The sequence below is a fragment of the Rosa chinensis genome, chromosome 7 (assembly GCF_002994745.2).
Source record: "Rosa chinensis cultivar Old Blush chromosome 7, RchiOBHm-V2, whole genome shotgun sequence".
Taxonomy (NCBI): domain Eukaryota; kingdom Viridiplantae; phylum Streptophyta; class Magnoliopsida; order Rosales; family Rosaceae; genus Rosa; species Rosa chinensis.
Window position 1 is genome coordinate 28,519,241 of NC_037094.1, and position 22,523 is coordinate 28,541,763.

General features: G+C 38.8%; 4 protein-coding genes across 5 annotated transcripts; 2 read left to right on the forward strand and 2 right to left on the reverse strand.

Annotated features, from left to right (window-relative positions):
- The first annotated feature begins 746 nt into the window (after positions 1-746).
- LOC112176867 (heat stress transcription factor A-1d) lies at positions 747-5,971 on the forward strand. Of its 2 annotated transcripts, none has more exons than XM_024314972.2 (2): positions 747-1,341; positions 4,239-5,971. In XM_024314972.2, the coding sequence occupies exons 1-2, from the start codon at positions 1,021-1,023 to the stop codon at positions 5,493-5,495; spliced, it is 1,578 nt and encodes a 525-aa protein (XP_024170740.1). In that variant the 5' UTR covers positions 747-1,020; the 3' UTR covers positions 5,496-5,971. The 2 variants fall into 2 exon arrangements, with proteins under 2 accessions (XP_024170740.1, XP_040366806.1); XM_040510872.1 differs by lacking the exon at positions 747-1,341 and adding an exon at positions 1,917-3,601.
- A 571-nt stretch (positions 5,972-6,542) lies between these two features.
- On the forward strand, positions 6,543-8,284 carry LOC112175498 (mitogen-activated protein kinase kinase 10). Its single transcript, XM_024313172.2, has one exon. The coding sequence runs from the start codon at positions 7,093-7,095 to the stop codon at positions 8,149-8,151; it is 1,059 nt and encodes a 352-aa protein (XP_024168940.1). The 5' UTR covers positions 6,543-7,092; the 3' UTR covers positions 8,152-8,284.
- Positions 8,285-18,747: 10,463 nt separating this feature from the next.
- Positions 18,748-20,178, reverse strand: LOC112180416 (blue copper protein). The gene is made up of 2 exons (XM_024318966.2): positions 19,926-20,178; positions 18,748-19,289 (listed from the first exon to the last, which is right to left on the reverse strand). Exons 1-2 carry the CDS (start codon positions 20,122-20,124, stop codon positions 18,793-18,795), a joined length of 696 nt encoding a protein of 231 aa, XP_024174734.1. The 5' UTR covers positions 20,125-20,178; the 3' UTR covers positions 18,748-18,792.
- An 880-nt stretch (positions 20,179-21,058) lies between these two features.
- On the reverse strand, positions 21,059-21,940 carry LOC112177734. Its single transcript, XM_024315996.2, has one exon. The coding sequence runs from the start codon at positions 21,887-21,889 to the stop codon at positions 21,191-21,193; it is 699 nt and encodes a 232-aa protein (XP_024171764.1). The 5' UTR covers positions 21,890-21,940; the 3' UTR covers positions 21,059-21,190.
- Between the last annotated feature and the right edge of the window lie 583 nt (positions 21,941-22,523).

Sequence of the window (22,523 nt, forward strand, 5' to 3'; positions counted from 1 at the left end):
TAATACTTTAGTTCATTCATACCACAGAAAGATCATGAATACTGTCTTTGAAATGGTTATTAAACAATAGAAGATAAAGATTGTTGATGTCTGTTTATATATAAGGTAACACATTTCTGTTGTCTGAAATCTTCATAAAACACACCTTTACACGTGAGGAATCAATCAGACAACAGAAGACCAAAAACATGTCTGGCGTCTGAGTGCAATCAGACGACAGAGTTTATCTGTCGTCTGATAGCACAAGAGACGGCAGCGCCTCAGACGACAGAAAATCATGCAATCAGACGACAGATAAACTCTGTCGTCTGATTAACTTTTTGGCATAGTGTAGGGAAAACCTCCTTAAACTGTTTTAGATAAGAGAGAATTAAAAAAACTTAATAATGTAAGTGAGAAAAAAATCTCTAGAAATAGGGTAAATTGACAAAAACCCTAAAATTAAAAGTATTGAAGCGTGAGTAAATTAGCGTGTAAAGGTAAAGGAGGTATATAGATTTATCCTAATTTATATTATAAATTCATAATTATCTTTTTTCTCTTTAATTTTTTACTTTTGAAATAGAGACAATTTTTCTTTAATTTGAAATATTTTTTCTCAATAAAAGAAAAGTTATAAAAAGAAAAGGAATATCCCAAAAGAGATGCTTTCAAATAAATATTTTTGAATTTGCCAATTTTTTTTTAATTCACTAGGGAAAAAAAGAAAAAAAAAATTAGTTTTAAAAGTGCAGACCAAGAAAATCTAAAAGGGGAAAGAGAGTACAGTCGTACATAGTTCGGATCCAGATTTGCACAACGACGTCATTTTGTCCCCAAAACGAGGGCACCGGATCTATCCCCGCTTCCTGCGTCGGTCTTCTTCCTTTCCCTCCTTCCTTCATCACACTCTCGTCCTCCCCTACTCATCTCTATCCTATACCACGAATCAATTAGGGTTTAATAGCTACAAAATGTCCTCTGCAAAACCCTAGCCTATTATCCCTTTTCAAATTTCTGCTACTACTCTTATCAACGCACATGGCCGGTGCTAATAGCAACGCCGACGAGGCACCAGCCGGCGGTGGGGCCCAGCCGGCTCAGGCTGCGGCTGCTGCGGCGGGGGGAGGTTTGGAATCGGCTCCGGCGCCGACGCCGTTACTGAACTCGAACGCGCCGCCGCCGTTCCTGAGCAAGACGTACGACATGGTGGACGACCCGGCGACGGACCCGATTGTGTCGTGGAGCGCCACCAACAACAGCTTCGTGGTTTGGAACCCGCCGGAGTTCGCCAGGGACCTTTTGCCCAAGTACTTCAAGCACAATAACTTCTCCAGTTTCGTCAGGCAGTTGAACACTTATGTATGTGTTTTCATTCCCTCCCTCCCTCTCTCTCTCTATCTATCTTACTTAGCTCCTCAACGTTTATGCCTTTTCTTTTGGTGATTGATTTTGTCAATGATTTTAGTCTATCTTAGCAATCCGGTATATGATTTACTCGAATGCAATCCAGATAAGTGTATGAGGATGCTGAAAAGAAACCAAGATTGTATGGATGATGGGAGAACCTTGAGAAAAGAGAGGAGAAATTAGTATGTCAGTGGTAATTTTGTTTGCGTGTGAATCCTGAAATCCTTTTCGATATCATCTCCCAGTAGGTTGTGAAGAGATTTCGGGCAAATAGGCTTGAAGTGCGAAGTGTTAGATCTGTTTTTTTACCAAGCACTTGGATTGAGAGTTGATAGTGAGTGGGGTTGGAGTTTTATTCTTGCGGTCTAATGCCATGGAAAGTATGTCAGGGTTGAAAATTTGATCTCTCTTCTTCCTCCATTGTCTCAGCAACCAGATCGTGCAGAAGTGGGGATAAAAGGGAAAGAAATTGAGTGCCAGAATGCAAGGTTAATGATAAATTAGATTTTTTTTTTTTGTAATATTGACATCAACTAATCAAAAATATGAGCTGATATATGTAGAGCACAGGGATATGTTTCTCTTTGTGAGAGGTCTTTGATGTTGGAAAGGTCAACATTTTAATAGATAAACTACCAGATGTTTATCTGGCTTTATTTATTTATTTAATATGTTTTTTTGGAAGGGCTTATCTGGCTTTATCAAATTTAAGGAAATTTTGTGGCTTGTCATGATCGTTGTGCTATCATTACCACTTGTTCGAATTCTGGATGGCTGGATGAGGTTTTTCAGCAACTTAATCTGACCTTTTGGATACTGGGTTTTCTGACAATCTGCACAGCATATCACTTCAACGTTTCAAACAAGCATATGATTCGGATCAAATAAATCATTACTCTATATCTTTGTTGATTCTGTAAATAACTTAACATGCAGTTTTGTCAAAACTTTAGTTATTTGCATTTGTGTGTGCGCGCGCGCGGGCGACTACTGTATTGGATTGCTACCACAAATTAGTGGGTTTGTAAGTACCTGTATTGTTTATGCCATGCTAATATGGATGCCAGTAGAAAATATCAGTAGTTTGCATTTACGGAATTGCAAACATTTCTTACTGAAGCAACCTGTTTCCAGATTATGTAGTATTCTGGATAGTTGTGAACAATTTTGATAAGTTCTTTGGCTGTGGAGCATCTATGGTATCTAAAGATTCTGTGTCTTTTGACTACTTGTTCTTGGACCTAGGAACACTATCAAGTATGCTATTACTCTATGTAAGTGGGGATGAAATGTACAGTGGTACTGCTAGGACTTTATCTAATATAGTTATTCAGGGATATAGTCATGCTCACCGAAACGGTATCAGTTCATCCATGTGGGTACTCGTACTGCATGGTCTAGTTACTTCCTAAACATCTGTCAACACTATACTTATATTGATCCTTGTTTTGGTTAAAAAATTGCTAAGCTGTTGGAACTTGTATGCTGTTGATGGTTATTCTGTGTCATGCTAGAAATTTATGCCTTAAATGTGGTACATAATGTATTGGATCTCTGTTAGTGTCATGGGGCAATATATGTCATGTTATTGTGGAAATACCTGTAAACCAGTAGTTCAGGTTTAGGGAAATGTTGCTTGAAATATAATTATGGATAGAAATATTGGTTAAAGTTATTTGAACTAATGCAAGTTTAGAAATATCTTCTTTGAAACATGGAAATTTTGAATGATTGTAAATACTAAACCAATCACTAATGCATTAATTAGAGCCTTAGAGGTATACTTTCTGAAATAATGAATACATGATATTTGCAAGACATGTAATGTAATCTATGGAGGGTATGCTATTGACCCATATAGCATTTGTGAAAATGCAAGTTAAAAGGTTTAGTTTTGCATTACAGAACTTATGAATCTTGTTACTGGGAGTTTGATGCTGTCTGATATCTTGTTCTGTTTTCTCCATAGGATTTATGGCTTTTGGAAAATGAGTGGATTTGTTTTCTTATTTCTTATGACTACTTTGTGCTTGACAAGGATGATGTTCATGTGCATATTGAATGGGGAGTGCACTTGTTAAGTACTGTCAATAGTGTGAGATAGAGACTACTGTGGATGTAAGCACACTTTTGGTGCCTGAGATGTTGAGGGTGTCCATGTGGTTAGTTAGGGGGTGCTGTGCTCATATTTCATATAGAAAGTATGAATGTCGTAAGTTACGACCTCCCCCCCTCATGTCTTTCTTTGGTTTTTGCTTCTAGGCGGACTAGACGGTTGGATTAGGACTGAGCTTTGGCTAGGCCCTACCTGAAGGATAGCTCTGTTTATATCTTAACTGGATGTAGTCGTCACATAGTTTACCTTATCTCATTTCATTTGTGTTACTGGTCTCAATTTCAAATGTTTTTATTAAAATTTAAATATGTACTTTTGGTTACTGCAAAAGCTTGGTGATCTCCTTAATCATCTCTGAGTGAAATTGGGAAGTGATGCAACATCTTGTTTTCCTAAGAATATTGATGGAAATGTGGTTTGCAAATGGAGGGACTCAAGTTGAATGATAATCCCTGTAGTTCAGTGGTGAGCTTAGGCTCCTACAGTTTTCTTAATATATGTGTGCGCGCGCGCGAGCGTGCTTGTTGGTTTTCTTTAATAATAAACAGAAGCTATATTGGTCAAATTTTGTAGTTTTCTCAAGAGTGTTGATATGACATTTTTTTACCCCTTCATGAATGCTTGCCTGTCCATCGTTATATTTGTTGTTTGCTTTCATTTTTTTCTTAATCATGCAGTTCTCTTTGCCTTTTGTTATGGTGATTTAACCCTTTATTAATTTTGGGGCTAACAGGGATTTAGGAAAGTTGATCCTGACCGCTGGGAATTTGCAAATGAGGGCTTTTTGAGGGGTCAAAAACATCTTCTAAAGAGTATCAACCGGCGAAAACCTGCCCATGGACATGGTCATCAACAGCCACAGCAGCCATCACATGGACAGAGTTCAGTAGCTGCATGTGTAGAGGTTGGGAAGTTTGGTCTGGAGGAAGAGGTTGAGAGGCTTAAAAGGGACAAGAATGTGCTTATGCAGGAACTTATCAGGTTGAGGCAGCAGCAACAGTCTACTGATAATCAGCTGCAAACAATGGTCCAACGTCTTCAAGGTATGGAGCAGCGGCAGCAACAGATGATGTCATTCCTTGCAAAGGCTGTGCAGAGTCCCGGTTTCTTGAATCAGTTTGTACAGCAGAAAAATGATAGCAATAGGCGCATAACTGAAGCCAATAAGAAAAGGAGACTCAGGGAGGAAGGAATTGCTGAAAACGAGCGTTCTGATACTCCTGATGGACAGATTGTTAAGTATCAGCCTCCGATGAATGAAGCGGCAAAGGCAATGCTCAGGCAGATGATGAAAACAAATACTTCTTCCCAGCTGGATTCTTTTAGCAACAATCTTGAGAATTTTTTGATTGGTGAGGGTTCATCATCATCCAGTGCAGTAGACAGTGGTAGCTCTTCAAGCCATGTCTCGGGAGCTACACTTCAAGAGGTCCCGCCTACTTCAGGGCGTGGACCGTTACCTGCAATTTCAGAAATAGAATCTTCTCTTAAGGCTACAACCTCTGGAGAAGTTATGAGAGATCCATTGTCAGATATTAATGTCCTCATTGGAGCGCAAGAGGCACCAGCACTTCCTATTTCTCAGGCAGATGTAATCCCTGAGGTTTCTCAGGTACAAGGTATGGCACATGGAGGTTTAATTGATATTCCTGAAGGAAACACAAAACCTGAGGCAGATGTTGGATTTATTCAAGATATGGCACCTGAAGCCGGTGATGGATTTATCGACTCCACGGCATTTGATTTTATGTCCCTAGATGTTGATAGTTTTCCCCCTGATGCTGACATTGACGCATTGCTTGACAATTCCAACTTGTGGGATTTTCTTGAACAAAGTCCTGTGCCAGATGAAATGGATTCGACCTCTGCAGAAGGCATGCCTGTGGGAAATGAAGTGCAGCCGACAGAGAATGGGTGGGATAAAACCCAGCATATGGATAAGCTTACTGAGCAAATGGGAAATCTTAAATCAAATACTAAAGGGGTTTGATCATGTTTACTAATGTACATTAGCTACAAACATCGTTCGAGGTAAACCCCCCCAAACTCATACTAAGTAGATCATATCAATCACCTGGTCCCTCTTATATGGCCATTGGAAAAGCAGCTATGACTTCTGTATCAGTTCATCCTGGCATTATTTTGCACATATGGGACACAAGTTTTTGTTGTCATTACCCCTTTAGTCTCTTTAGTCATTGTGGTAGTCAGTGTTGAATGAATGCAGCGGACATAGTTGTCTTAGAGGCAAAAACTTCTGATCTTTGATCTTAGTTGTACAGGTTGATGTCCTGCTCTAGGTAGAGTGGGACAAATCCTTTGTTTCAAAGGAATTGCTCCTAAGGGTGGCTGGTTTCTTATTAAGTTCATAATTGTTCCTTCACAGACTTCGGTTGCACTAACATCCATGTTATCACATCCTTTGCACTTGAAATGATAATACTATTTTGTGCATCTGGAAATCAATCTTATTGTTTTGCAAAGTATTCTTATATGCGCTAACAACTTGTATGTTTTAGATTTTATACTATGAGAATCCAGATTGTTTTTTTATTTTATATTTTTGATAAAATGAGAATTTAACAGAAAGGGAAAAGCTCTATAGAATAATTTCTGATCCAATGATATTGCAAACATGGCTTCTTTGTCCCTTTTTGCAACACCTAAAGTAGAAAAGAAACCGTGCTCTTTTGATATGGACAGTCTGTTTGTTGAATATGCATACGAGTATCCTACCTTTTGTGTACGCATAAAGAATCGGAGTTTTGAAGTATTTGATGCACCATGTGGGCATATCTGCGTTCAAATCATGGTCCTTGCAAAATAGTTGATTCTGTTCTAGTGACCATTGGGTACGTAGTTCTCTCTAACTCTAATGAAAATAGGCGCAAATTTAATTAACACACGGCTCCGCCTTCCATATCGGATTTGATCCTAAAACCCCGATATTCAGAGATCCTGGCAGTGTATTCTTTTGCAGTTGTTGTTGGGATCTTTGCCTTATCTTGCCACTCGCAACTGATTCATTTCAATCAATTATTTGCTCTAATTATTAGCTAATTGCATCCATGGTACTTAGCCATCACTTATTCATTGTTTTCGATCATATCCAGAATGTTAGTATAGGGCTAGAGTAGTTCATCTGACAGTCAAAAAATCACGACTAAGATGATCACAATTTCTATTTCGAATCGTAGACTTTTGGATGCGCTCTGTTTGGTAATTGTTTTTGCTCATCTCAATCCTAACCATGTATTACAAATATAAGAGTAAACTCAAACAGATCCTAACAAGAAAATGGATAGGTAATCAACAAGAAAGCATACGTGTCGAGATAAGTAGTATTCACCTCAAAAGGTTAAAACGATCAACATTTTTACAGCACCGACTTTCCACACAAAATTCACCTGCCCGTTAATTTGGGGATACACACATCCACCTGTCAGCCCCTACTATGAGTTAGAACCAACTGGTTATGTATTAATTTTTTTTAGAATTTAAGTATTTATTTTTTCACAGATTTAAGAAGAGCATTGGATCAAAAGAGAAACAACAGATCTTGATAAGGAAGAGTAGTTAGTGTGTAAATGACATTAGTGAGAGAGAGAAGGCATCAGCAAGGACTAAGGCTCTCTCCACCGCCACCACCAGTGAGTGCAACAGCTGACTTCACCCACCGGAGCTTATTTCCGGCACTGTCCCCAGCCTCCAGTCCTGACTCTCCAGCCATTATTGAAAGCCTCTCCGATCTCGAGAAAGTTGAGGTTCTTGGCCACGGGGATGGCGGCACTGTCTATAAAGTACGTCACAAGAAAAGCTCATGCATTTACGCCTTGAAAGTTCTGCGGTTCGACAACAATGCCGCCACCGGTATCTTGCAACAGGTGGCGCGTGAGGCGGAGATCCTGAAACTGGTTGACTCACCCTACGTTATAAGATGTCATGGGGTTTTTGACAGTGGGGCGTTCATGAGTCCGGATCATAGTAATAATGAGGGTGGAGGAGATTTGTGTTTTGTAATGGAGTACATGGAAGGAGGCTCACTGCACGATGTACTGCGAGCACGTCAGAGATTACCCGAGCAGCTAATCTCTCGCGTGGCAAAATGTGTTCTCCAAGGACTGCGCTATCTACATGCCATGCAGATAGTGCATAGGGACATAAAGCCTTCAAACCTCCTCATAAACGGTAGAGGGGAGATAAAGATTGCAGATTTTGGGGTCAGTCACATGGTTGCGGGTGCCGATGAGGCATGTGACTTGCACATGGGTACGTACGCTTACATGAGCCCGGAGAGATTTGATCCAGAGAGGTGGGGCGGCCGCAATGCAGATGGTTTTGCTGGAGATGTGTGGTCACTTGGATTGGTGGTGTTGCAATGCTACGTTGGCAGGTTTCCGCTAATTGGACCGGGGCAGAAACCTGACTGGCCGACGTTGATGTGTGTGATTTGCTTTGGAGATCAGAGGCTAGAGATGCCGGAAACGGCCTCGCCGGAGTTCCGGAGTTTCATTTGGAGGTGTCTTGAGAAGGATTGGAGGAAGAGAGCAAAAGTTGATGAGCTTCTTGACCACCCTTTTGTGAATAAAACTTGTTGCGCTTCTACCGATCAAGAGCTCGTTAATTTTGTTTTCCCTGTGGATTGAGTTCCTTCTTAATTTCGTTTTTTTTTTCCTTTTACACAGTTACACTCACGCGCGTTAGGTTTTTTCTTCTTTTCCAAACTTTTGAACCATTTTGCCTGGCTTTTGGTCTTTGGTTGAAGATACACAGTATGCGGATCTTGATTAATTTATATGGTATTATGATGAAATTGAGAACAAGGCAGTGGTACTTGAACTTTGATTAGGGTTTAGGATAATTGTTTATTACCATATTAATTATATGAGAAACTGAGAACGTTTTGATGCTGAACTAGCTAAATGTAGATTTTTGTTCTTTTCTTTAAACGAATTTTTATTTTTTAATTTCTATTTTTTGAAAGAAAAAAAAAGTAGGTGAAGGGCTCCCTGCCTTAACTTGAAATTTTGTTGAGTGAACCAAGAAAGATAAAAAAAAAGAATAGGGGATTAAGTCAAAACCAAACCCGAAACAAATTACAACCTCAACTAACAAAAATAACAAATGTACATGAAATCAACGGATAATAATTTGCTATTGCTATTATCTAAAATTTAGATGAAATCAACATACAAGAACTTCATATAGGTAGAATAATGATAAGTGAATCATAATTTTATATCTTACATACATCCCGTTTTATGTGATAAATAATGTGGCATAACCAAATATTTTAATGAACCAGTTTGATATTCTAGCTTCTATACCAAATGAACTATCACAATTAGATAGGATCTGAACAAAATTTATCGGGGACCATAATATTTTAGCATTTATCCTCTTTCTCCTATTCTTTGGATGTTCTTGGTTAAAGCATGTTGTGTTGACGTGAGTCATACTTACCTTATTTATGTAGATATTCTGTAATATTTCATGATATGTAATATTCTGTAATATCTGTAGTATTATTAGGTTTACTACTTGCCTTAGGAGTAGTACTTGTCTTATTAGGCGCAATTGTAATTTGTATATAATTCATTCTTGTAAGGTGAATGAGATATTTGAGTTATTAAGTCAAAATTATCTCTTGTTTTTCGTTATATTTGATTTGGTATCAGAGCAGAGATCCGATCCTGGACTCTGACTCATTGTTCTTTGATCCTTGACCCTTGTTCTTTGTGCTTAGATTTGTTCCTTGTCCTTTGATCCTTTCATCACCGTTGCCTTCTTATATTTCCAAGTACTTAATTTGTTGCTTTTCCTTCTGCTGCGTATTCACCATGGTGAAAGATCAAGACGTTTCTCTCAGGTTCTCCTCAAATCTGACTTGTAACTACTGCAAGAATCCAGGCCACATCAAAGCAAATTGTTACAGGTTGGTTGGTTTTCCAGCAGGTTACTTTGATAGGCCCCGACCTCAGGACAACAAACCCAAGGGAAAGGTTGCTGTTCATCTTATTCAAGACCAAGATTACTATGCGGTGACAAAACCAGATCACACCAACTTTGCTCTAAGGATACCGCATCCGTAAGTCGCGGTGGTAATGGTAAGGTTGGAGTTGCTTTAAAAATTTCCAGCTTTACTGGTGGCAATACTTGGATAATTGATTCTGGAGCATATGACCATAGGACCTATGATCGTAGTTTCTTTCTTTTTCTCAATCCACCCTCTATTTCCTCTATTGTCAATGCCAATGGTGATTCTTTTTCTATTTTAGGAATAGGGTTTGTTCGTCTCACCCCTTCTTTGACACTATATGATGTTCTTTATGTCCCTGATCTCTCTCATCATCTTATATCTGTGCCTCAGCTTAATACTCAATCTCGATGTTCTGTAACATTTTTTCTGTTGTATGTGATTTTTCAGGACCTTCCTCGCTAGGGAAATAATCGGCAGGGGTTATCTGAGGGGTCGACTATTTCATCTGGATTGCATGTTCGCCGGAATGAAGCAGGAGAAGGCAATCCAAGCAGCTTTGATTTCGACTGGGGTTACTAATCAAGTTGAAGAATTATGGCTATGGCATCGGAGATTGGGGCATCCTTCCTTTAGTGTCATGAAGAAATCTATGTCATCCTTATTTCTGGGCATTGATGAGTTTATGTTGCATTGTGAGTCATGTGTTTTAGCTAAAAGTCATCGTACTAGTTATCCTTTGAGTAATACTAGGAGTTCTTTTGCTTTCGAGCTTATTCATTCTGATGTATGGGGACCTTCCCGTGAGTCAACCTTGTCTGGCAAACATTGGTTTATTTTGTTTATTGATGATTATACTCGTCTCCCTTGGGTCGCTTTATTGAAACACAAATATGAAGTCTTCTCTGCTTTCCAAGAATTTTTTGCTCTTGATCAATTTGGAGCCAATATTAAAGTCTTTCGTTCTGATAATTGGGGGGGAGTTTGTCAATTCTCAGTTTCACCAATTCTTTCATTCTCATGGGATCATTCATCAAACTACTTGCCCTCAAACCCTTGAACAAAATGGGGTGTCAGAAAGAAAGAATCGTCATGTTCTTGACATAGCCCAATCTCTTCTATTTAGTGCTCATATGCCTAAGTATCTTTGGGGAGATGCAATTCTCACTGCTTGTCATCTCATCAATAGGCTACCTTCCTCTGTTCTCAATGGTCAAACCCCATATGCTGCCCTTTCAAATCATGTGTTTGTCCCTTCGTTTTCTAATCTCCCTGCTCGTGTCTTTTGGTGTGTTGTGTTCGTCCATGTTCCTAAGAATCAAAGGTCCAAACTTGATGCCAGGGCATTAAAGTGTGTTTTTGTGGGCTATGGTGTTAATCAGAAGGGCTACAAGTGTTTTCATCCTCCTACACAGAAAGTTTTTGTTACCATGGACGTCACCTTTTATGAGGATGCATGTTACACCCCATATCTGAGATACCCTTTTTACTGAATTACATGAAATTCCTTATGGTTACCGTTCACGGTTATAATTTTAACGTTTAGGGGGTGGTTAAAAATTGACTTTTTGTGAGTTAATAATTTGAGAAAATTTCCTTCATGAAAGTTGTAGAGGACGTTAAACTGAGTGCGTGCATATGTGGTACGTAAAAATCGGAGCTCGTATGCAAAAGTTATGAGTGAATTATGAAATTTACTGTTCATGGTAAAAATTAGGATATATTGGGAAAGTTACCCGGATAGGTTTCCAAATCCGGAAACCCACCCCTCTTTCTCTCTTTGGAAACCTACCCCTCTTTCTCTCTCCTCTCCCCCGACTCTCCCCCTTTCTCCTTCGGGTTTTTTCTTCCTCCCTCCGGTTCCCCACTTTCCGGCCACCATCCGGCGTGCAACCGGTCACCACAGGGGCGCCTCAACCTGCTCGTCATACCAGTGACCTGGGTTTGAGGAGTTTTGGCCGGAAAAGCTCGATTTCACGCCGGGAAGGTAAGGTTGCAGTTTTGGGGATTTTGCCGATTTCCGGCCATTCCGGCCACCTCCGGCCACCATATTCACATCGAAGGTTCGGTTTTTGCAGGAGATCATTTTGCCTAAGGTCTTGCTTCTCAATTTTCCGTGTAGAGGTGGAATCGATCGAACCCGATTCTAGGGTTCTTGAGCTTTTCTGGAAAATTTTCACCGGTTCGATTCGGCCACTTAGAGGTAAAATTGATCAATGTTGTAGTTGAGAAGTTGTTTGGGTCTGTTGAGATGATGTTGTTGCCGGAATTTGGTGGTCATCGGAGAAGGTCGCCGCCGGCGCGTGGGGACCACGCGCCGCCACTGTAGGTAGCGCGTGGAGGCGCGTTAAGCGGTGTTTTAATTGTCGTTTTAACCCCTTATACTCTATATCGATCGTAGTTTGTAATGTATGAAGTTTGGTGGAAATTGGAGGATTTACAAATTGAGTTTAAATGATTAATTATTGATTATCGTGAATTCGATCGCCGAATTCCTTTCGAATTCACTCTAGGTATTGCATCAATGACAGATTATTGTTGGAGCATTAAGGATGGATGTGGTAGAGAGTTGAGGAGTCGGATATTAGGAAGGGGGATGTTATGAATTTCCAATTATAAGTATCGTGAAATTAAAATTCCGTCCTGTGGATTATATATATATTTATGATTGTTATTCGTACAGGACGAGAGGAGTCTCCATACGAGGAGAATCACGAGCGACGTCAGGATTGACCGCTTATTGTGAGTGGACTTTTGATTTTAATTGATGCATGCAAATTAAATTCCGCAAGTTTTAAGTTATTGATTTAACAACTATTTATCGAGCATTTTATTTTGGTTTGGATTATTGAATGTTTTATTGGTTTGAACTTTTGAATTAAGATTCGTTATGCTCGATTTGAGGATTTTGTTTTATGCGGATTCGGAAATTTATACTATTGATTTTATATTTATATTCAGCTCTTGGAGCTTTTTAAGAGATTTACGAAATAAGAATTCGAGGAAGCAAAACTTTATACTTCTTTATACCCTACTTATATTGGAACTTGAGATGATCTTAGCGTGCGGGGTCACGTCTTTATACACTTGGATTCTTATTTCGTGAGATAAGTGGGGAAATTATACAGATTTACTGGCTTTGGACGATCTCCTTCCTCACCATACGCGGGTCATGTGAATAGGTCTCCTCCTCACTTACTTTGTGTTTGTGAGTGGCAGTGAGGTAGCTTTCTCCTCCTCACGTGGGTGGTAGTCGAGGTGATATTCTCCTCCTCACACAATCTATGTGTGAATGGAAGTTGAGGTTATTAGTTCTCCTCCTCGCACAATCTATGTGTGAGTGGCAGTCGAGGGTAGGTTGAGCCTGAGGGGCTCCATTCCCGTATGGTGAACCCATTTTCCCCATGTTCTTTTGTTGTTGTTCTTGACTAGCGGGGCTAGTCGGTCTTTTTTTTTTCTTATTGCATGCATCGGGAGTTTTATTGAGATAATTGTGGAAAAGTATAAAACCCTTTTTCTTTCAATTACTTATTTTTGTCCACTCACGCTAACGTTTTTATATACTTTTCCCTGGGCCCTTCGGTTTCAAATGCCCAGATTGCAGTGTTGTTGCTCGGTGTACGAGTGTGAGCCATAGTGACCGCACCTGCTTCCGCCATCACCTTCTGTAGGTTACCTGGTTAACCTACTATATTCCTTGTCTATTTATATTCCTAGAATGCTCTGATTACTAAGGGATATGTGACCCAACTTATATGTATTATATTTGAGGCATATGACCTAACTTTGGTGATTGTAGTAACTTATACCCTTTGGAGATTATTTACGATGATATTAGCTTTGGGATGATTGTTTGAATTTGGGAGCAGGGTGGCTCCAGGAGTCGTGGTTGGATGATTAGAAGTGAATTTTGGTTTTTCCACAGGTTTTTGGGTTAACCATTTTTAAGGGAGGTTATGTCGAAATTTTTGGTAAATCTCCTTTAAAGGTGGGTCCCGCAGGGCCACTTCGGATTCCAGGGTGGAATTCGGGGTAGGTCCTGTCAATGCATGTTATTTTTCTCCCATCAATCCTTTACTTCAGGGGAGAAACACACTTTTTTGGAAGAGAGATCTTGTGGGATTAAAATTCAGCCCATTGAAGCCAATAACACTCCTGTAGAAATAGAAAAGGCAATTGCCAAACAGAGCATTGCGAGTTCCGAAACAGAAAAGACAATTGCTAAATTGTCTACCCTTCACCATGCAACTGCCGAACAGAGCATTGCGAGTTCCGAAATAGAAAAGGCAATTGTTAAATCCTCTACCCTTCGCCATGCAACTGCCGAACAGAGCATTGCAAGTTCCAAAACAGAAAAGGCAATTGCTGAATCGTCTACCCTTCGCCATGCAACTGCCGAACAGAGCATTGAGAGTTCCGAAATAGAAGAGAGAATTTCAGAATCGTCTACCCTCTAAGAAGGCCAAGCTTCTCCACCCCTCTTAGATACAGATAACCCTTGTCAACCAATCCATGAGGAGCGTCCCAATCTTGAGGTTAGTGGTGTTTCTTCTAACTCTGATATTGGTGATAGTGTGTATGTTTTGCCTCCTAGGTCCACCCGTGGTAAACCACCTCGTGAATATGAACCAAGTTTAGATGTTAAGTCTAAGTATGCCATAGTTAACTTTGTATCTACCGACCGATTATCCAAATCCCATGCTTCTTTTGTGAATCAAATATCCTCTGTATGTGTTCCCAGTAAAGTGCAGGATGCTCTCAAGGATCCCAAATGGTCTCAAGCAATGAATGAAAGCGATGGAGGCATTGGAGAAGAATAATACTTGGGAGTTGGTGCCACCTCCACAAGGAAAGAGAGTTGTTGGATGTAGATGGGTGTACACTATCAAACACAATGCAGATGGTTCAGTGAACAGGTATAAGCAAGACTTGTTACAAAGGGATATACTCAAACATATGGCGTGGATTATGAGGAGACTTTGCTCCAGTAGCAAAGATTAATACTGTTCGAGTGTTGATGTCTCTAGCAGCTAATCTAGATTGGCCTTTGCAACAGTTTGATGTGAAGAATGTCTTTTTACATGGAGAGCTATTTGAAGAAGTCTATATGGATCTACCACCAGGATATGAGGCAAGCACATGAGGTAGATTTGTGTGTAAGTTAAATAAGTTCTTGTATGGACTCAAACAATCACCATGAGCTTGGTTTGGAAGATTCTCTTAAGCTATGCGTCGTTTTGGGTACAAGCAGAGCAACTCTGACCATACATTGTTTCTGAAACGCTGTAAAGGTAAATTAACTGCCTTGATTATTTATGTTGATGGTATGATAATTACTGGTGATAATTCAGAGGAGGTTGAAAGATTAAAAGATCTGCTTGCATCAGAGTTTGAGATGAAAGATCTTGGTTCTCTTAAATATTTTTTGGGGATTGAGGTGGCTAGGGGAAGTTTAGGAATTTTCTTATGCCAGAGAAAATATGTGCTTGATTTGTTGATAGAGACAGGAATGCTAGGATGTAGACCTGCTGATACTCCTATTGAGCAAAATCGTAAACCGACTGAGTACCCTAATCAAACTCCTACAGAAAAGGCTCGCTATCAGAGGTTAGTTGACAGATTAATCTATCTCTCACATACTCGGCTAGACATTGCATATGCAGTTAGTGTTGTGAGTCAATTCATGCATAATCCAAGTGAAACTCATATGGAAACTGTGATCCGTATTATGAGGTATTTAAAGTCTACACTTGGAAAAGGCTTGATGTTTTCAAAGCATAATCATCTGGATATTAGTGGTTATACAGATGCGGCAGGTTGTGTTACGGATAGAAAATCTGCTTCTGGTTACTTCACTTTTGTAGGTGGTAATCTTGTTACTTGGAGAAGTATGAAACAAAAGGTTGTGGCTAGGTCAAGTGCTGAAGTAGAGTATAGAGGTATGGCTCATGGAGTTTGTGAATTACTTTGGTTGAGAAATTTACTTCGTGATTTGGGATTTAAACCCAAACGAGCCATGGATTTGTATTGTGATAATAAGGCAGCGGTGGATATTGCTCACAACCCAGTTCAACATGACAGAACTAAGCATGTTGAGGTTGACAGACATTTCATTAAAGAGAAGCTCAATGCTAAGCTTATCTTCTTTCCTTTTGTCCACTCAGAAGAACAGTTAGCTGATGTTCTCACGAAGACAGTATCGAGTAAGGCATTTCATGACTCACTTGACAAGTTGGGCATTCGTGATCTGTTGGCGTGAGTCATACTTACCTTATTTATGTAGATATTCTGTAATATTCCATTATATGTAATATTCTGTTCGGAAATAGGTTTTTCGCTTAGGGAATTATGGTTTTGTTCAAGCAATTGAGACTCATAGCGTAGAGAAGGACGTGGCGAAAGGAGTTTGACTCGAGGCATGGACCTATCTGGCATTGCATCGTCGATCGCAATTTCGGTAACTCCTTCAATTTTAGGTTTCATTCTCTGGCCTTTTTTTTTTTTTTTTTTTTTTTTTTTTTTTTTTTTCTGCCGAGGTGTTTTGTTCAAGATTTAGTTTGTGATAGAATTTGAGTGATGGTGAACAAATCTAATGGATAGTGTTGTGCTTTAAGTAGCAATTTTGATGAGAATGGATAATGTTGTTTGAGAAGGAATAGATCTACGCGTTGATTAATTCTAGGGTTATTGTTTTGTTTGGCAATTATAGTTTTTAAAATTGACAAGTATAATTGAAGTGTTAGGATTTTGTGTGGTTCTGAATCATGAAGTGTTTCGATGAGTAAAGATTGTGTTGAAGACTTGAAGTAAATGTGGAATGTGTAAATCCTTATTAGGTTTACTACTTGCCTTAAGAGTAGTACTGTTCAGTCAAAATTATCTCTTGTTTTTCGTTATATTTGACTTGTTGCTGATGGAGCAGCTAAAAAGGAATGGGAAAAATGCACCAACAGTGTCTGGACTTAAAGAGGACTGTCAAAGTGATACCTGAACTTTAAAACGTATCAATGTGATACCTAGACTTATATTTTCTTATCAACGTAGTACCTATATCAACTTTCCGTCACGGTGCAGTTAAGTTGACCACGTGTGATGCACGTGACGTTGAAAAAAATAGCTAAATGACTGATGTGCCCCTCAAATTGCTTTTTTATCTGATTTATGATTTAATAGAAATAAAATAATTAATTTAAATGGATTTTATAAATAAGAGAGAGAGAGAGAATTAAACAAATTTCTTCTTCTCTCCTATTCATCATCAGTTACCCAGAATTGATCCTCCTCCGACTCCACTCTTAATTCTCTGGCTTACAATTACCTTTGATCGAGAGCTTACATTCAAGGTTGACCACACTGCCCTTAAATCTGTGGCTATCTTTTCCATTATCTTTTGTGAAAATCGAAACCCAGTACAGCATTTGGTGAAGATTGAAGAAAAGGAGAAGATTTTAGAGCCTAAATCAGCTCCATTAGAGACTGATTAGTTTCTCAAAACCCTAATAGAAACGAGAGGTGATTGAACGAGGACTTTTGAAAGCTTGTTTCTTTGAAATTGAATTGGGCTGGTGTTTGGGAAATTGAAAAGTTTGTTTTCCGGGGTGATGTAAGGCTAGAGGCCGAAGCTGTCGGCGAGACCGATGAAGTTGCAGATGCGGGTGGTGTGGATGTTGCATGTCGAGAACGACGGAGAGGATGGTGGGGTGGGATTGGAGCTGTGATTTGAGAGTGGAGGGTTGGCGGGTCTTGAGTTTCTGATCAACGGTGTATACGAAGGGCTCGAAGGAGAGAATGAGAATGGTGGCGGCTAAGTCGTCGTCGGCATCGGCGGGGATGAGCAAAATATGTTAGTACTAACCCATACTAAGATCATCGCGGAGGATCAAGGCAGGTACGACGAAGCACGAATGAGCCCATGGCGATCTGCAGGATAGTGAGATGAAGTTGCCGTTGGTTTTCGGTAGGGGTTGAGGCAATTGGTTTGGTCTGAGTCGGAACTAGGTTGGGTTGTGGCGGCGGTGGTGGTAAAGTTTGAGGGATGAGAGTTGCTTAGATTTTTTTTAGAAATTTTGTCTTCGAGGTCATCAATTTTTTGGCTGATATTAAGATGTTGAGTCGCCTTCATCATCGAAACTTGATCACAGTGATTGGCATATGTATAGTTTGTGTGGTTTATAATTGTTTGTTTGGTTTCCTATCAATTGCTTGTTTGGTTTTCTGAAAGAAAAAGTTGGTCTTCAAGAAAATAAATTCTCTGAATCCCTTTGTTCTTTTCTCTTTTTTGAATCTGTTTTGCTTAGTTGAGCTTATGAAGCATAGTGTGAGTTTGTTCATGCCAAGGGATCATAGTTTCTTCTTGTTGAGTTTTGACTCATGAAACACATAATGGGTTTTCTTTGGTTGGGTTCATGTCATCAATGGGTTTGCTCTAACTTAGAAGTTGTAAGAGAAACTCAGATAAAGGAAAGATGAACAGTTGATTTTAACTTTAAAATCTTTGCTTAATTTGCTTCGTATGTTGTTCTGATCTGAACTAGGTAAGCAAACTCAAGATCAAAGCTTGTCTTTAATCTTCAGATTTCAAAATTATGGATGGAGGATTATTCAATTTTCAATTTTTATTTTCATTATCATAATTTATTCAATTTTTTGTAACCAAAAAAAAAAATTATTCAATTTTTATTTTTAATTTTCAATATTTAGGATTTGATGGAGTAAAAAGTCTTTTTTGCCTTTATTTTAGGCGTCACGTGGTTAGACTTGACGGTGCTGTGACGGAAATTTGACACAGGTATCACGTTGACAAGAAAATATAAGTTCAGGTATCACATTGATACGTTTTAAAATTCAGGTATTATTTTGACAGTCCTCTTTGAGTCCAGACATTGTTGGTGTATTTTTCCCAAAAGGAATTAATGCAAGAAATTCAGAAAGAGATTTAGAAGAGAAAAGAAATAAGGGTTGAAGAGGAGAGAAATAGAAAGGACGAAGAAGCCATTGATGCCACTTAAATTAAAATGAACGGGACAAGAGGAAGATCCTAGAAGAGACAGGTAATTCTTTTTTATTGGTTATTATGCACTTCCATGCATGATTACATGGTTAATTGTTGTAAAGTGAAACCCACTTGATTGCTTTTCTTGTGAGATTGGAACTTCAGTTTTGGTGATTTTTTCTTGTCCATGGTAGACATGAAGACAAGAAAAAGAAAATAAAGACAGATTTATTATTCGGATTAACAAGTCAAATAATTTCATGTGTTATTAAAAGCAGCAGAATAAGGAAGACGAAAATGGAAAGAAGAGTAAAAAAATCATGAGTACAACAAGTAGACAAGACCTAGCAAAACGACAATCAGATTGCCTTGTACATGAGGAACTGAAAATGAAACGGATCCAGATGGCTGTTTATCATCATTGTCATCTTCTTGTTTGGGGTCATTGAAGTTGGAATTAGGGACGATTGTGTCCGGGATTGATTCATCGTCTCCACTGCTTGACTGTGGACTGCTTGCTGGTCCCGCCGGGGAATCGTCTAAACTCTTTGGCAAGCCATGTCCATGAGTAACATTTATCTTGAAGTGCTGCCCATTCTGGCACTGTTCGCCATCATAATCACCGGAAAAGAAATATGTGATGCCCTCTTTTAACAAAGGAACTGCGACCGACACATCGTGTGTGGCGGTGTTTGACGGGTTCGCTTCCGACCATTGAATTATATCCTTCTCCTCGGCGTCGTCATAATCGCACAGCTTGTACGTTGTCATGCTATAGGTTTGGACGACCGAGTGGTTCGTATCAGTATTGAAAACTGCATGGCCAGCCATAATTAATTCCATACCATAGAAAAACCAAATATGCCATAAAAAAAAATTAAAAAAAAAAATTAGTCCAAAAGGGACAAAAAGGAAAAAAGAAGAAGTTTAGACAGAATAGAAGAAAAGAATAATTGGCCTTGTAGATGAGCTGTCGACATATACCTAGGAGCTGCTTAAAGAGGATAAACGGAGAAGGCGTCGGTGGGAGTCTTTGTTTTGAGTGGCTACATGTGAAGCACACATGGCCATGCCGTTTTATGGAAACGTCCATCATTGCAACCTCGATCACCTTGTCCTATTCTTAATTCTTCCTCTTTCAGCTTAATAATTAACTAGCTTTTTCTTTTCGACTAAGATCTCTGACCCAGATAAATGGGATGAAATACATTTTAGAACAGGGTATTCAAAAGCTTCATGATTGTAATGGAGCGACTCTATTACGTACCAATTTCTAGAACGAGCAGCTACGTTAAGAGTTTGCACTAATTTTTATCTACTTAGAAACACAAGGACTTATCAGATGAAAATTCTCAGAAAATCGCAATTCAAAAGTACTAGAAACGTAATTAGTGATGAAAATGATATAGATGGAGGATAAAAGTGATGATAAAAGAGAAGAAGGAGCTTACTGAGAAAATCTCCCAAGCTGAAGTTGTTGGCTGCAGCCCAGTTCTGGTAATTAAGATCAGGCTTTTGGAGGTTGTCGTACCAACCCAAGGAGTCGCCCACTGTGTGGTTCTTGTAGGCATGAACAGAATTACTGGAAACTGAAACAAGAATAAGAAAACATGATGAGGTGATGAGCACCTTATTTCGCGTCTCCTCCATTCTTCTTCGATCGTCCTCGGAGTTTCTGAGATGTGATTTTATTAGTACTCACTGCGGTTGCTGTGGGGAGCAGATCCATTTAGTACTTCAACTTAATTGTTATCATGCATGTGAGGAATGCCACTGCCAGCTACTCAGACACTCTACGTGGCGAATATGTATTACTCAAGTCAATAGGAACCTCATGCAGTGACAATCACGGCATCAAGAAGGAGAATAATGAGACAAACAAATTAATTTGTTAATAACCTCATTATTTTTCACTTTAAATTTAAATTCAATGTAATTGAGCATGACTGGGTACAAAATCAACTGACAATCTAAGCGGGACTGACTATATGAAGTTGTCACGGAGTAAATAATAACCCATGTTAAAAAGATTTAATAAAATAAGAAGGGTAAAAAAAAAAAAAAACAAAATCGTATAAAATGATAAAACGGTGAAGACTCTTAATAGTTAATACTGGGCATATGGAAACAAAAACTGATTTTTATTTGATATGCTAGTATTGTAGGTGTGCTATCAGCCTATAACATCAATTCCAATTGCTTACAGCTGAAGTAAAGGGCCGCACTCGCATGAGATGATCAGAATACCAATGACGTCAATTCCTAGGATTCCAGCGAATGGTCCAACGTGATTCATCATCAAAATTCAGTATATTTTTACAAAATTTGAGAAGAACGTACTAATAGTTGACAGGTTAATTGTAGATTCAATAATTTTTTTGAATTGAAATTTATGTGTAATTTGTTATCAACAATCTGCATTTTTTGTGTAATTTATGAAGACAGATATATTCTGCTTTTATAATAGAAAAAGTCAAGGGCAGAGTTGATTTCAACTCGATCTCAATTGTGAATTGTGAATTTTAATTGTGAATGCATGTAAATTAAACAAGACTTAATAGGCAAATATATTGCAAAAGATTTATTTGGGTGCGTAATTGACAAAAATCTTATATATGTAATTTTCTACAGCCCATCGTGTTGTAATCACAAACTAAAATGCTAGCTTGCTCTTACATCAAGGATGAAAAGAAAAAGGAAATATGGTTTAGTTAGGTCAAAATATAGGAAGTGAGCATTTCATTGGCCCTCCATTTACCCAATTTCCGAACCCAGCTTTAGGAAGGAAGGCAACCCTCAAATCCAAACACTGAGGGTTCGATACAAACTTTTTGATTCCCCACCAGCCGGTTGTATATGTAGCCGAAACAAACATTGTGAGGCTGAAACTCACAGCTCCATTCTCATCTCGTTGCTTATTGATCTCATCCAAAACCCATCCATTCTTTTCCATTGTCTGATATTTTGATATTTTCAAGTGCACCAGTCTGTGTTCCCTGTATCCCAACTCAAATGGCTTTATCGAGTACATTGCAAGAGAGTTGTCCTTGTACGAAATCGAGCCATTTATGATGTTGAAGTGAATCTTCGTGACCGAGTTGGGGTTCTCTATTTGAAGGGTCATATCCAAGTTAGCCCCGATGGTTTTGTTTGAGATGTTAAAGTTAGAAAGGAAAAGAGAGTCAAATTGGAAACTCGGAGTTTGAGGAACCAAGGACATGGAGGTGAAAAAAGAAGGCAAGCACAAGACTGCCCAAAATGTAACTATTAGAATTAGGAGGTGGACAATTCTAACTTCAAAAATGTAACGTGCTTTCATAGTCCTCTGAACATAAGGGTTTGAATTAGGGTTATCTGAAACTGGAAGTAGGGGTGAGTTGTCTTGGCCTTCAAGAACTTTGAGATTAATTTCCATTGTAATGAGAAAGCTAAGTGGAATTCAAGGCCGGTTTTTGTGAAAAAGCGAAAGAGAGATGGATGTGAGGAAAGTATTACAAAAATAAGGATGTCTACAAAACTTAAATAACTTTCAGAGATCGTTAAAAATAAAGAAGTTTACTACGGTATTTGTTAAAATTTAGTCAAAATGAAAACGGTTATAGAATGGTCAAATAACGAAAAACTAGACTAAAAACAAACATGCAGTTGCAGAAAATGCGTAGACATCTTTTTTTAATTAACGAATAAAACAGAAAAGGGTAAATAATGGAATCATCTTTTTAATTAATGTTAAAATAGTGCTTCTTCAAAATGATCAAATGTTTTGAATACTAGTGGACAAGTTGCAAGTACTTACTTAATTTCTTGTTAGTTTTTTCTTCACCTAGATGAGTTGCATTGAGTTATATGATGTTACATCATCCTAGGACAAATTGTACACTAATATAATGCTCCCAAAATAACGTAAAATTGTAACTTATTACGTGATGTTTTCGCTTCATAAAATTGTGGTTTTGCGGAGCCACACATCATTCTCGCCTAGATTCATGATTGCAATGTGGGGTATTTGTAGTCATTTGTTCCACACAATTGATTTGAGTCATGCATCA

Excerpts from the sequence above, each read along its gene's own strand:
- LOC112175498 (XM_024313172.2), top strand. The coding sequence starts at position 7,093 with ATGACATTAGTGAGAGAGAGAAGGCATCAGCAAGGACTAAGGCTCTCT.
- LOC112176867 (XM_024314972.2), top strand. The coding sequence starts at position 1,021 with ATGGCCGGTGCTAATAGCAACGCCGACGAGGCACCAGCCGGCGGTGGG. Across the intron at positions 1,342-4,238 it reads TCAGGCAGTTGAACACTTAT|GGATTTAGGAAAGTTGATCC; the intron begins GTATGTGTTTTC and ends TGGGGCTAACAG.
- LOC112180416 (XM_024318966.2), bottom strand. The coding sequence starts at position 20,124 with ATGGAGGAGACGCGAAATAAGGTGCTCATCACCTCATCATGTTTTCTT. Across the intron at positions 19,290-19,925 it reads CAGCTTGGGAGATTTTCTCA|TTTTCAATACTGATACGAAC; the intron begins GTAAGCTCCTTC and ends CTGGCCATGCAG.
- LOC112177734 (XM_024315996.2), bottom strand. The coding sequence starts at position 21,889 with ATGGAAATTAATCTCAAAGTTCTTGAAGGCCAAGACAACTCACCCCTA.